Genomic DNA, 13,231 nt, shown 5'->3' on the forward strand with positions numbered 1-13,231 from the left:
TTTCAAAGTTAAAGTACAGATAATAAATACTGACTGTAAGCAGCATTACATTTTATGCAATTTTAGCAAGTAAGTTTTCAAGAAAATTTCTCATTGGCCTTTCAATGGGATGAGGACTCCTTTATTTTTGTTTTATTTTTTTTTATTTTTGAAAGAGAGCACGAGTGGGGGAGGGGCAGATGGAGAGAGAGACACAGATTGTGAAGCAGGCTCCAGGTCTGAGCTGTCAGCACAGAGCCCCGCGTGGGGCTTGAACTTGTAGAACCATGAGATCATGACCCGAGCCGAAGTCAGATGCTTAAGTGAGCCACTCGGGCGCCCCCCAAGGACTCCTTTGTGATGAAGAATTGAGACACGGTCGGCCTCATGCAGCTGCACGTCAGCGGGGGTCATGGTAGCCCACTTGTCTCCGGGGCTCTCGGGCTGTGCTGCCCGTGGAGGACGGCCTGGGGGGGCTCCCCATCTGATCTTTCACTTGGGGTCCCAGCGATAGGGCGCCGCCTCGAGTCTTCATGCCTCGTGATGGCGTCCAGTTACCATAGCTACTGGGAAGGACCGGCGGAGGAATGGAGGCATGTCAGCGCCATTGGCTCCCAGGGTCTGTTTTAGGGACTGCACTTTTTGCATCATTTGCTTAAATCGTGTGGTTTGTTTTTGTTTTTTTTAAATTTTTTTTAATGTTTATTTATTTTTGAGAGAGAGAGAGACAGAGACAGAGCACGAGCAGGGGAGGGGCAGAGAGAGGAGACACAGAATCTGAAACAGGCTCCAGGCTCCGAGCTGTCGGCACAGAGCCCGATGCAGGGCTCGAACTCAAACTGCGAGATCATGACCTGAGCCGAAGTCGGACGCTCAACCGACTGAGCCACGCAGGCGCTTTGAGTCTAATTTATTCCAGGGGTTTTCAGACTTTTTTTTGACTCACAACAAATATATTTTATGCGCTGATCTGAATACACAGTGTGTCCTTGTTTCTTTGCTTTGCACACACCGTCACATGTAGAAACGTGTACCCCTAACAGACACCACAAAGTGACACCTATTTATGGCATGTGACGCAACTGCATCAGCTTTGTGCCTCTCATGTTTTCTATTTTGTTTTTTCATTCCATTCTTTTTTTTTTTTATTACAGCACAGATTAATAATATTAGAGCACCTTGTAGAAATCTTTTCTTGTTAGGTGTTTAAATTTTATCCACTGCTGTATATTACAGTATTATGAAAAAGTACTTGATAAACTAGAACAAAAATGTTGAAAATCCCATCAATTATCTTTATAACTATTTCTGATTTTCTTCCACTAAATTGCTCTATATAAGTTTTCACCTGCAAAACCAAAGTCTTTTTTATAAAAGTGAGTAGTAAACTCCTCTGGCTTTATTTATTCTCCGGGTGCTAATAGCATCCCATTAACATGATTTGAAAACCTAATTCGTTGTGGTTAAAGTTTGGAGAAAATGCTCTCATCCAATCAAAAGCTAAAAACCCCTTCTACTAAGTATTGTTTATATTGCACTTTGCTGAAAAGATCTTCAGCCAAGGCAGCAGCATTGTGGGGGCAGTGTCCTTTATACTTGTCTCTGCTAAAACTACCATCACGAATAGCATTTCCTGAGTACGTGCTGTAAGCCAGGCGTTATTCTCAGGACCTTTCATGGGTTACCTCATCGAACCGTCGCCAGCCCTGATAGTTACGGTTGACCAGATGAGGAAGCCAGGGACAGGGTGGAGAAGCTCTCTCCAGAGCAGCCGGGACGTCAGGTGGGAGCCGAATTTGCACCTGGGAGGTCACGTGTGCGGAACCCCGTTCCGTTCTCTAAACTCTGCCCCGAGTGCGAGAGCGGGCCGGTCAGATAGGATGCCTGGGTCCCCGCCGGCCCCCCTAGGGTGACAGACGACACTCGGGGCTGGGTGTGCCTGTGTCGGAGGGTGCCTCTGTCGCTCTGCTGCGAGCCGCAGCCGTGGAGTAACGCCCGGGGTTTCCGGCCCCGCCGCAGGTCACTGACGTCTCTGCCAGCCTGGCGCAGGGCGGGCCGCCCGAGAAGGAGGCCCGGCTGCACCAGTGCGTGGAGTGTGGCCGCGGCTTCGCGTCGGCCGCCATGCTGCTGCAGCACAGCAAGGAGGTGCACGGCCGGGAGCGCATCCACGTGTGTCCCGTGTGCAGGAAGGCCTTCAAGCGCGCCACTCACCTCAAGGTAGGCTCCCCTGCGGCCCGGCCGCCGCCCCCCAGCACCGCCACCCCCCTCCGAGGGTGACCGACGCGATTCGGTGGAAGTCCTGAATCTCACCGGTGGAAAGAAAAGGGTAACAAATGTGTCGAAGGCACCCGGGAACCCTCTGGAAGAGCTCCCGGCGGCCAGAGCTGGAACAGTTGCAGCAAGAAAAGGTATGAGGTAGCGTTGGGTTATAACCCACGGCGCACGATAAATCCCCGCGAGTCCTCGCGGGCGTAAATGTGCTTGGAGAAGTTAATGGCCAGGAAGAGGAGACAAACCCAAGCAATCTGGACACCGCCCTCGTGGCGTCCCCTCCTCCTTCCTTCTTCCCCGGGGCGCACGAGGATGCGCGAAAAGCAGAGTTAAGTGTGCCTGGGAGGGGCTGACAGGTGAGACGTCAGCCACGTGCTGCAGCTTGTCCACGGTCACGGAGCAGCCTGTGCGCCCCTGATAGTCTGGGACCGAGACACCTCCTTACCCCCTAAGCCCAGAGCCACGGTCCCGTCACGGGAAACATTTCAGACGGTTCTCAGCTGACGAACATCCTACAGAATAGCTGAGCGGTGCTCCTAAAAACCGTCAAGGTCACGGGCAACGAGGGAGGGCAGAGGCCCTGGAGAGCCTCACAGCTGGTGCCCGAGGGCGGCGGGGTCGGCCTGCTGTGTCCGACCCGCGGGGCGGGGCCCCGGGTGGGCCGTGCCGCGGCCGTGATCCCGTGGCCGAGTTGCCTTTCCTGTCACAGGTCTGTGGTCCCGGCGTGACCCCAGGTGTCTTGTGTGGTCGTTAACAGGAGCACATGCAGACGCACCAAGCCGGCCCTTCCCTCAGCTCCCAGAAGCCCAGAGTGTTCAAGTGTGACACCTGTGAGAAGGCGTTCGCCAAGCCCAGCCAGCTGGAGCGGCACAGCCGCATCCACACAGGTAACCGGGGCGCCGCCGACGAGTAAGGGGATCGCGCCACACGTGCCCTGTGGAGCTGGGCCTGCACGCTGCCGTCGCTCACTTGGCACGCTGGCTTCCGCAGGCCACGGAGTTTGTGGTCTCCTGGGCGACCACAGAACTCACGACGCGGGAGGCGCCGGCTGCTGCGTCCTCCGGGGCTGGGCCCGCATTCGGGGGCCCTTCCTTCCCTTCCCCTGCGTCCTCAGGCTTCTCTGTGCGGACGTCCTGTCCCCACCTGAGCCTGCTCGGGTCTGTCCCTGCCTCTCCCGCCCCGTGACGCGCCACCCGCCCTGACCCGGCCCGGCGGCCTCTGCCTCGGCGCCTTCCCTGCTCCGCCGAGGCCTGGTCTGCCTCCGCGCCGGCCGGGTGGAGACCCTGGGGGGCAGGCGGACGTGGCCGTCTCGTGCCCTCTGAGGACCTGCAGCTGCGCCTGCTGTGCCGTGAGTGGCGTTGCTGTGCGCGACCTGTGCTGGCCTCCAGGTCTCCCTCCGCCCGGCCTCCTCTGACTCCTCTTCGGGTGTCAGCCCGGACCCCGCCCCCCACGAGGCCTCTGCGCCCTCCGGTGCCCCTGGCCGGCCCCGTCCGCGCCCCTCCCGGCCCCGGGCTCTGGCGTCCTCGGGGACGTCCCCGGTGGTCCGCACAGGCCGGCACTCGGCAGCGTGGGAGTGAAAAGCAGCGATGCCCTACCTGCTCGTCATTTTACGCGCTAAGGGGCTTTGCCAACGAGGCGGGTGCGCACGGAGGCGTGGAGAGCCCGCTGCTGGCACGTCGCCCCGTGCGCTGCGTGCCGCTGACCGGGACCGCCCCCGTCCCGCGGGCGCTCCGTCTGCAAACCAGCGGAGAGCCCCGTGCAGCCTCCGGTCCCTGCGGCCGCCTCTGCTCCGGCAGGGTGTGTGTGGGCCCACAGGGACGATCCCCCTCTGGGTCCCCCGAGTCCCCTCACCGGTGGCTGTAATGACGTCTGTGATACGGTTCCCTGTGTGTGAGGGAGCACCGTCACAGGTACGACGTCCTGGCGTGCAGAGTCCCGGGGATTACGGCAGGACAGCGTCGGAGCCCTTTCACGGCTCTGCCTGGCACCGGTGAGCCGTAGTTGAGACCTCCTGTGTCTCGGCCGCTGGGTAGCAGGGACGGACTTAGCGTGACACCCTGGGAGCATGCAGGGCAGGTGATCTCTGAGCCACCGCGCGGTGCTTCCTGCTGACACGTGGTCCAGGAAGGCCGGGCCGGGAGAGGGACAGACCCCTGACCAGGAGGCAGCCGTGCAGAGTCCACGGGAAAGAACCTTGTAGGCCCAGAGGAAGGGGTCGTGCCCTGGGGGCTTGGCGGTGGCCCGGCGTGTGGGGCAGAGGCAGGGACGGCGAGGGGCAGGGCTGCGGGCCGGAGGGGGCACTGGAGACGAGCCCACTGCCAGACGGGCTGGCCGCGGGAGGCCGACATGGAAGCTTTGCCTTCAGTGTTCAGTTTGTGCATTAACTCAAAAGCAGCTAAAATGGCATTTGAGAAAATACTAGATAAATCAGCCTTTTCATTAAGTGGCTTTGATGTTCTCGCCTACTTAATGTTTTCTTGCCTTACTGCCTAAGGTGTTGTCAGCAACATTTTGTGTAAGCCACGGGCGCTCTCCTTTTATTTCCAGATGCTTCTGGGAGTTGCAGTAGCTTTTGATTCAGCCTTTATTTTGGGTGTCGCTGTGGGGTACAGTCGCCCTAGCACTCTGTGGAGGCTGCTCAGGACGCTTTCCCCGTGTGTGCCCTCGGGCGCGGCGGCGCGGGGGGCGGGGCGCGGGCGGCGGAGGGGGGCGCTCCCGTTGTGTGCGCAGCGTCCGGAGGGCGCTCACGCGTGTGCGTCCCCCCAGGGGGAGCGGCCGTTCCACTGCACGCTCTGCGAGAAGGCCTTCAACCAGAAGAGCGCGCTGCAGGTGCACATGAAGAAGCACACGGGCGAGAGGCCCTACAAGTGTGACTACTGCGTCATGGGCTTCACCCAGAAGAGCAACATGAAGCTGCACATGAAGCGGGCGCACAGCTACACCGGTAAGGCCCGCCCCCGCCTGCTACGGCCCGCCCCGGCCCGTCTCCCCCCTGCCCCCCCGCCCGCCCCCCCCCCCCCCCACGGCCCGTCTCCCCCCTGCCCCCCGCCACCCCACCACAGCCCGTCTCCCCCCTGCCCCCCGCCACGGCTCGTCTCCCCCCTGCCCCCCGCCCCCCCCCCCCCCGACGGCCGGTCTGCCCCCTGCCCCCCGCCCCCCCCCCCCCCCACGGCCCGTCTCCCCCCTGCCCCCCGCCCCCCCCCCCACGGCCCGTCTCCCTCCTGGTCCTTGGTGGCCCGCACAGCACCCGGCTGTGCCAGGGAGGCAAGGGGAGCACATGGCCTCGCCACGGCCACCGTGGACACTGCTAGCTGAGCGGGAGGCCCGTGCTTCTGTGTCTCGGGATCATGGTTGTTCAGGACGGCGGGGTCCGGGAGCCAGCGGGACGGGCCTTCACCTGGGGCGGGGCATCCAGAGAGGGAGGCTATGTTGTCACACAAACATTCTGTGCTCCTCGTCCTGAGAGGAGGCCATGCCCACCGTATTGGTGGGATTCGTGATTAATCGCTCACCACGGCCCGCGTTGACGTAACCGTCCGGCAGCGAGCTGTGCGCGGCAAGGGCCGTTCATTCACATTCCAAGAGCGGAAGTTGTCACCCCCATAATTATTTAAGCTGCAGCTCAAATGATTTTTTCCAGTGGGACGGAAAGCGAACCAATTTAGAGATCTCTGGTCTGTGTTTAATCGTCTCTGTGTAAACGTGAGCAGCCGTGTGGCCGCTGGCCGAGCCCCCGCCTGCTCTTTCCCGTCTGTGCTGCAGGAAGCGTGCAGGAGCCCGTGGCCCCGCAGGAGCCCGGAGCGGAGGAGCTGAGCCGGACCCTCCAGCTGGAAGACGTGGTGCAGGAGGCCGCGAGCGAGTGGCAGGCCTTGGCCGGTGTGTTCTGACGCGCCCGTCCCCGCCTGGACGGCCGTCCCTCGAGTCGCATGTGGCAGAAGAACAGAGCGCTTGGAGTGTCCGTGTTGAAGCTCCAAGTGTCAAGGATGTTACCACCGCGGTGTTTCAGTTATAAAATTATCTAAGAATCATTGTCTTTCAGAGACTGAGAGGAAAAAACCGGGGACGGTGTGAACGCGGTGCCGTCATTTGTCTACGAATCATTGAGCTCAGGTACTACGATAGGTAGTTTCCCCCTCTACTCGGCGGCCAGTGCATCTAGTTAAACAGAACTTAACTGGATCTCACTGTCCTCGTGGTGTGACGTCTTTGTATTGGCAAAGACGAAAGTTAACCATGGAAAAAGTAAGATAGTTTCCTTCATGCTTTCTGTCGTAAGAAGCAGAGCTTATAAAACACACATAAAATTAGGTGCATGAAGTTCGAAAAATGTCAGAACACACAGGGAAGTTTTTTCCATTTCTTTTCCTCTGTGCATTTTGAAGTTAGAAATGGACTGTTTTTGGTCTACCGTAAGTTAATCTAACTAGTTCCTTGAGAGCTGGCTGGACCAGTTCTCTCCGCATCACGTTTGTCTGACCATTAGCTACAGGAACACAGCATCGGGGCAGAAACCTGGGGGGCTGTAAACCCGACGCCGAGAAGGATTAAACCGTCCTCACGGGAGGGGCCGCACTTGCTTCTTTAGTCGACATCCAGGTACGCGGGTTAGACGGTTGCAGAAAGCACAAGCCATACGTCACAAGCAGGGAAGGGCAGAGCTGGCTCCCGGGAGTGAGGGCGCCGTGGCCCTGCCCACCCCGACGCCTGAGAGGTGCATTTGTAGATTAAAGGTAAGGACCGTACGAGCCCCGTGACTTTCTCTTCACGCATAAGCAGGTGTATTTTTTATTTCAGGGAATTCTTTACTATCATCAATGGTGCCACATTGAACACGTCCCAAACCAAATCCCACCCCGTGCGGGGGGCAGTGTGCGTTGCTCCTACAGCATTCCAAAGATGGAAAGTTCTTTACTTCATGTGAATTTCTCCTTCAGAGTTATTTATATGTTCTATATATAAATACATATGTACATACGCAGATATATGGGCCTCTGTGTGGGCTGAACAGTATATTTTGTAAATAGAAGCTCTAGTCCCCAGATTCCAGAGAGAGCGTCAGAGTTTTTAGCTCCCTGCGAGCACTTCAGATCAGTATTGTATTCGTTATATTCACAAATGGGTATCTTTTCATTGTAACATAAAGGTGGGGTTGCTTTGCCTTTGGTTTTTTCTTCCTGAAAAATAATTGCTTTTATTTTCTCTCATTGCCTCCCTGGTTTCAGAAGAGAGCAGTTTTATTATAAATATTGTATGGACTTTGTATATTAAGAGACGGGCTCATTTCAGATTCCTGAAGAAAGAGACATTCTCACTGTTATTTTTTCAAAGGGCATCTTTTGATTTTTTTTTTTTTTGTTGTTGTTGTTGTTCACTTTGGGCATATGTATATAAGTAATATTGATGGTGATATAAAAACTTTTGTTATGTGAAAATATTTAAGTCAGAAAACTGTTAAATAATATTACTTTTTTTTCAAACTGCTTTGTGTATTGTATATTTTTTTAAGGAAAAAAAAAAGCCTTATTTGACTTATTCTTGTGATACTGGACTTCTATATCCTGAGGTTCTCCTTGAATGTCATTGTGTACCGGCAGTAGTCCATATATTCAGAATAATTGTAATTGTGCCAGAGTTTTAAAGATTCTGCTTTTAATGCACTTTTCTTTTATAATTTTGTATTAAAATATTTTAGAAATGTTGATTAATTTTGGTGAACAGAGATCTCCAAAGTTGAAATTATTGCATTTAAAAAATTTTGTTCTCGCTAGGTTATTTATTTTGGTTGTAGCATTAAATGTCATCTCTCAGGACAGTGTCTAAAAGGGTTTGATTCCTACTTGTACAGAAAGCGTAGTTCAGTGAACTGTATTGGTGAACTGCCTGTTTACGTAAGGCCTTACCAGGTGAATCTAAAGCCTACTTTTATTTTCGTCAAAGAAAATGAGGAACAATCTATCAATAATTCATTTTGTGAGTTTTCTCGATTTATTAACTCAGCAGGCAAACACAAGACATTAATATATTATTTTTATTTACTTCCTAGTTATAAAAGCTGCTTCTTTGCAAAACATTCCTTGAAAATATAAGGTTTTGTAAAGACATAATTTCACTTGAACCTTTGGTGGAGTACAGGTTGATCTTTATATTTTACTGGTTAATAAATGTCTTCTGACAAGAGATTTCTAGCCTCCTGCATAACCAGGGTTTTGAGAACAGATAACTGTATTTTTAGAAATATCTCCTCATAGCGTACCTGCTTTGGAATAACAATAAATAAAAAATGAAGTTAGGAAGTGTGATTAATTTTTTTCTTTTAAAGTATTTAATACGTAATAGTTTGGCACATGAATTAATTTCAAGTTCAGATCATTTTTAACAGAGCAGAACTTTAGCGATCTTTCCCTTCCCCTCTGTGAAGTCCGGACGAGGAGGACTTAACCCCCTGGAAGGTCCCTCTGAGGGGCTCCAGACCTCACAAATCAGGATGTGGGTCAGTGACAGGCGCACCATCCATGTGAGCTATGAATGTCCCTCCTGTTGTCCGTTGTCTTCATGATTGGCCACCTTAGACAATCCCCTGGTCACTTGGGTCCCTCTGGAAAGTGCGTGACTGTCCTGAACCCACTCTGGTGGTGAGGGGAGGGTCCAGGAGCACTCCCGTGAGCCTAGAGGGTGACCTGCCTTTGCACAGACACTAAGAACCAGGGGATGCTTCCTGGGGCGGGCAGGCAGCCAGGGTGTGGCGGGCGTAGGGTCCCGTCCCCTGGAGGACACAAGGGTGGTCCTGTTTTCCCAGAACAATAGAGTAAAATAAAAACATCTCTTCAGAAATGTAAACCGAAGTGTCCCTACCCCGGGCCCTCCTCTGTGGGTCCCCCAGTGCTTGCACGGGTCAGGGGGAGGGGGGTCAGACCCCACAAGGGACTGGGGGAGACGCCTGCCTGGCTGTTCGGTGCAGACCCGACCCCCCGCCGCCCAACGCGGATGGGACGGGACCATCTGTTCTAACGAGGAATTCCCACTGACTGCCCCGTCGGGTTTCTGTTCCGAGCAAGTGAGACACTGAATGGGGCAGCGACTCTAGCTTGATATCCTGTGCTCCCTGCCCCATTGCCTGTAAGGGAATGTGCGCTTGGCCTTCACGATTATACCCAGTTCTCCCATCTCTGAACCTCCCGTGGAGCATTTATGTGCCAGCAATGCTTGCGCTGGTACAGGTACAAGGTTTTCTTAGAAGTGTGAGTAGGTTTCTGTTCTCCTTCGCAGACAAATATCTGTAACTCATGAAGGTGCACACTTTTGACATTAAATGATCACTCAGATTTATGTAAGTAACACCTTTGAAAGAAGATACGTAAGATACGTAGGTCTGCTTTCTGGGTGTTCTTTTTAGAGACTTCTCATGCCTGCTTTTTTGCCTGTTTTTTTTTTTTTTTTCTTCCCAGAAGTTTATTTCAAAATCATTATTGTGTCCCCACCACCACCACCAAAAAAATAATAATCCAAGGGTTGGTCATCGCTAATCTATTCTTTTTCTCAAATCTATGTAAAGTGAGGCAGAGATGAAATTATATAATTGGCACTTTGTAGTAATCTAGGTTTTTTTTTCTCTTTTTGCCACTGAATGCAACGTAGGGGTTTGGGTTCTTAGGACAGAATTTCAAAGGTGTTGACATCCCGGGGCCTCTAGATCTTTGCCTTATCCTTACCAAGGCGTTTTCTTCGCCTTGGTAAGTTTTGTAAGTCAAGTTTCTCTTTGTCACTGTTGACCTGATCTGAATGGACTGCCCTTCCTGAGGCATGTGCACGTGTGTGCACACACACATACACACACACACACACACACACACACACACACACACAGATGAGCTCACACTCCCTGTCATATCCCTGCCCTTCACATAGAGGCGCTATGGTAGGTTCTCATGGATGATGAATAAACTATTTGAAGCACTAAAAAAAATAAAGATTACATGGCAGGAGCAATAGGCAGTAACCTTAAGAAATTTTGCTATTTAATCTTTTTTACATGTAATGCTTTACAACATGAAGACTTTTGTATTAAATCAAGGTTTGTAATCTATTTGACAAATCCTACAATGACATAGTGATTCACTCTTGATTCACCAGTAAAGAAAATTAAATTTTTTTTTTTTATTTACAGAAGAATTTTTTTTCTACCCTTCAAAATTGTCCCGTGGTCTATTTATACATTGGATAATATTTATTTAATCCAATTTTGTATTAGAAATGGATAGTTCTGCCAAAAGCCACTGTGCTGGCTTTAAGAAGAATAAAAATAGTTTTGGTATTATTTTAAAGCTCCTGTATATTTACATTTTTTGGGTTCGGGGTGAGTTACGACTGTTTTAAAGATGGATGTTTTCTGTAGGTAGCGTTTTCAGCAAGGGTTAACCCAACACAGTGACGCTGGATTTCAATGAATTGAGATCCATGGGGTTTGAAGAGTGCGAGCGGGTCTTCTTTTCTGTCCTTGAGGATAACTGTTCATTTTCTCTCTCGCACAAGGTATTTGGGAGTAAAAACAAGGAAATGAAACGCCATCACGGTATCACTGTGTCTGTTTGTGAGCTGTGTGGGGTGTTAGACTTCCTCAGAAACACCAGTGGAGTTTGTTTATATTATTTAAAGATCTATTTAAAGATCTATTTCCAGGGGCGTCTGGCTGGCTCAGTCGGTTAATTGTCCTACTCTTGGTTTCGGCTCAGGTCGTGATCTCATGGCTTCGTGAGTTCGAGCCCCTGCTTGGGATTCTCTCCCTGTCTCTCTCTCTCTCTGCTTCTCTCCCGCTTAGCGGTCTCTGTTTACCTTAAAATAAGTAAATAAATTTTAAATAAGTAAAGATATATTTGCAAACTTTTAGAAGTTGGAGGTTTATGAAGTCCTTGTCCTGTTGAGACGACAAACTGAGGACATCCCTGTGCACCTTGTTCCTAGCACAGAGTGGAGGCTCCATACCTTGTTGGACTGAACTACCTAAAATGATTTTGGGTTTTCTTTCCTGGACTTATATCGGAGGGAATGGTGAGAAATTGACAATTCTTGTTTGTCGGAGGAATATTGCTCTAACAGGTTTTAAAATGTGATGGGTGGGGGGAAGGGACTTTTTAGAAAGAATTCCCAGATTCTGGAAGATCTGCTCTCTTCCAGAGAGATAACAGTGGTCGTCTCCACCGTTTAAAACGCTTCTCCAGATGCAGTTTCCTGGGCCGCTTGGCTCTCTGATGATGTAAGAGTCTTTGTGTCCAAACACAAAGGCATGAGTTCACAAAGCTTCCTGTGCGCCAGCAAAGCTGAGGGGCAGGGTGACTTGGGACCTCGGGTCAGACCGGTCCTGGGGCTGATGGCTGACCGTGTCGTCAGGACACTCGGGTAACTTCTCAGGGCCTGTCCCCTCACCTATAAAGTTAGTTGTTCTCAGTTAATGAGCCGTCACGGGTGGGAGGCCACGCTCCGCAGGTGCCTCGTTCCTGGGCGTCCTGGGACACAGTGCTCTCTGCCTTTGACCCGGGATCTTTCCGAGGCTGTTCGTGTAGGACGCGGACTCTGGAGCTGGGGAATCTTCAGAGCAGAGTCATGCTTGTTTCCTGACCGGTCTAATCAAGACGTGTCTTCCTCTGGGGCCAGGTCAGGCCAGCTGGCTGCCTTGTATAAAAGCTCCGGGTTCCCTAAGCCCGGGCTCCTCTCCTGCACCACGGTGCCCTGTGCGTGCGGGCATCACCTGGCCCACTTTGGGTCGCCCTGTGGGAGTCGGGCGTGGGGATATCCGCACAGAGGCTGATGCCCTGCTTCCCCCGGTGCTGTGACCGATCACCCCCTTTCTCTCTGACCCAGGAGCCCTCTGCCAGCGCCCAGGAAACTGGCGTCTTGTGAGAAGTTCAGATGCATCGCGGCTGCTGGTGCTACGTCGTCCGATCACCCGGGAGGCCGTGAAATGTCCCTGGCTCGGCTTGCTCTCTCAATGGGAATTTTTATTACAAATGTCAGTGGCCAATTTACCCCACACCATCCACGATGCCGTCCCCGTCACCGAGAAGCTGTTATTGTCACGTAGCACCTTTGAGGTATTGGCTCTTTTTAGTCCTTCAGGAAGGAGTGAAAAATGGAAACTGTCTACACCCACACACACTGCTTCACACTCTCTACTGACAAACACGTTTTCCTGATTCCATTATCCTGGATCAATCAAGAGACCCGGTCCTATGCCGCCACTCTTGTATCAGAACCAAGTTACCCTGGTAACCACACTCCCTGGGAAGACGGTCCTATGACTCACGCAGAGCAGCTCATCTTGACGTGAGGTCCGCCAGTTTCTTGGTGGCTCTGTGCCAAGTGGGACAACAGCTGGCCACCTGCCCCAGGGCGCTCTTCACGGCACCCTTTTCCTGCTTCCCTTGGGGTGATCTTTCTTTCTCAGGTTTAATGACCCACCATCTCTTTTTTTTTTTTTTTTTAATGTTTATTTCTGAGACAGAGACAGAGCAAGGGTGGGGGGAGGGGGAGAGAGAGGGAGACACAGAATCTGAAGCAGGGTCCAGGCTCCGAGCTGTCGGCCCAGAGCCCGACGCGGGTCTCAAACTCATGGACTGTGAGATCATGACCCGATCCGAAGTTGGATGCTCAACCGACCGAACCACGAGAGAGAGTGTGAGCAGGGGAGGGGCAGAGAGGGAGAGAGGGACACAACCTGAAGCAGGCTCTAGGCTCCGAGCTGTCGGCACAGAGCCCGACGTGGGGCTCGAACTCACGAACCGTGAGATCATGACCTGAGCCGAAGTTGGACGCTCAACCGACTGAGCCACCCAGGCGCCCCATAATGACCGACCGTCTTTATCCCTTCTGTGTACCCCTGCATTTCTGAAGCGGTTTCAAACTTCCATACGAGTTACAGGAAGGGCACGGACAGTACCGCCCTCACACCAACAGAGGGCTTCAGGCTCCCACCTACCCTGACCTTCGG

General features: G+C 52.5%; 1 protein-coding gene across 1 annotated transcript in view; it reads left to right on the forward strand.

Annotated features, from left to right (window-relative positions):
- ZNF236 (zinc finger protein 236) overlaps positions 1-8,543 on the forward strand; it is a 106,327-nt gene extending 97,784 nt beyond the window's left edge. Inside the window, exons 28-32 of the mRNA XM_053902850.1 lie at positions 1,999-2,196; positions 3,008-3,137; positions 4,322-4,326; positions 5,023-5,194; positions 6,013-8,543. Coding sequence (XP_053758825.1) covers positions 1,999-2,196; positions 3,008-3,137; positions 4,322-4,326; positions 5,023-5,194; positions 6,013-6,137 — 630 coding nt within the window. The 3' untranslated portion in view covers positions 6,138-8,543. The remainder of the gene's footprint in view (positions 1-1,998; positions 2,197-3,007; positions 3,138-4,321; positions 4,327-5,022; positions 5,195-6,012) is intronic.
- The last annotated feature ends 4,688 nt before the right edge of the window (positions 8,544-13,231 follow it).

Source organism: Panthera pardus, unplaced genomic scaffold (genome assembly GCF_024362965.1).
Source record: "Panthera pardus isolate Hobbes unplaced genomic scaffold, ASM2436296v1 HiC_scaffold_15, whole genome shotgun sequence".
In the NCBI taxonomy this organism is placed as follows: Eukaryota; Metazoa; Chordata; class Mammalia; order Carnivora; family Felidae; genus Panthera; species Panthera pardus.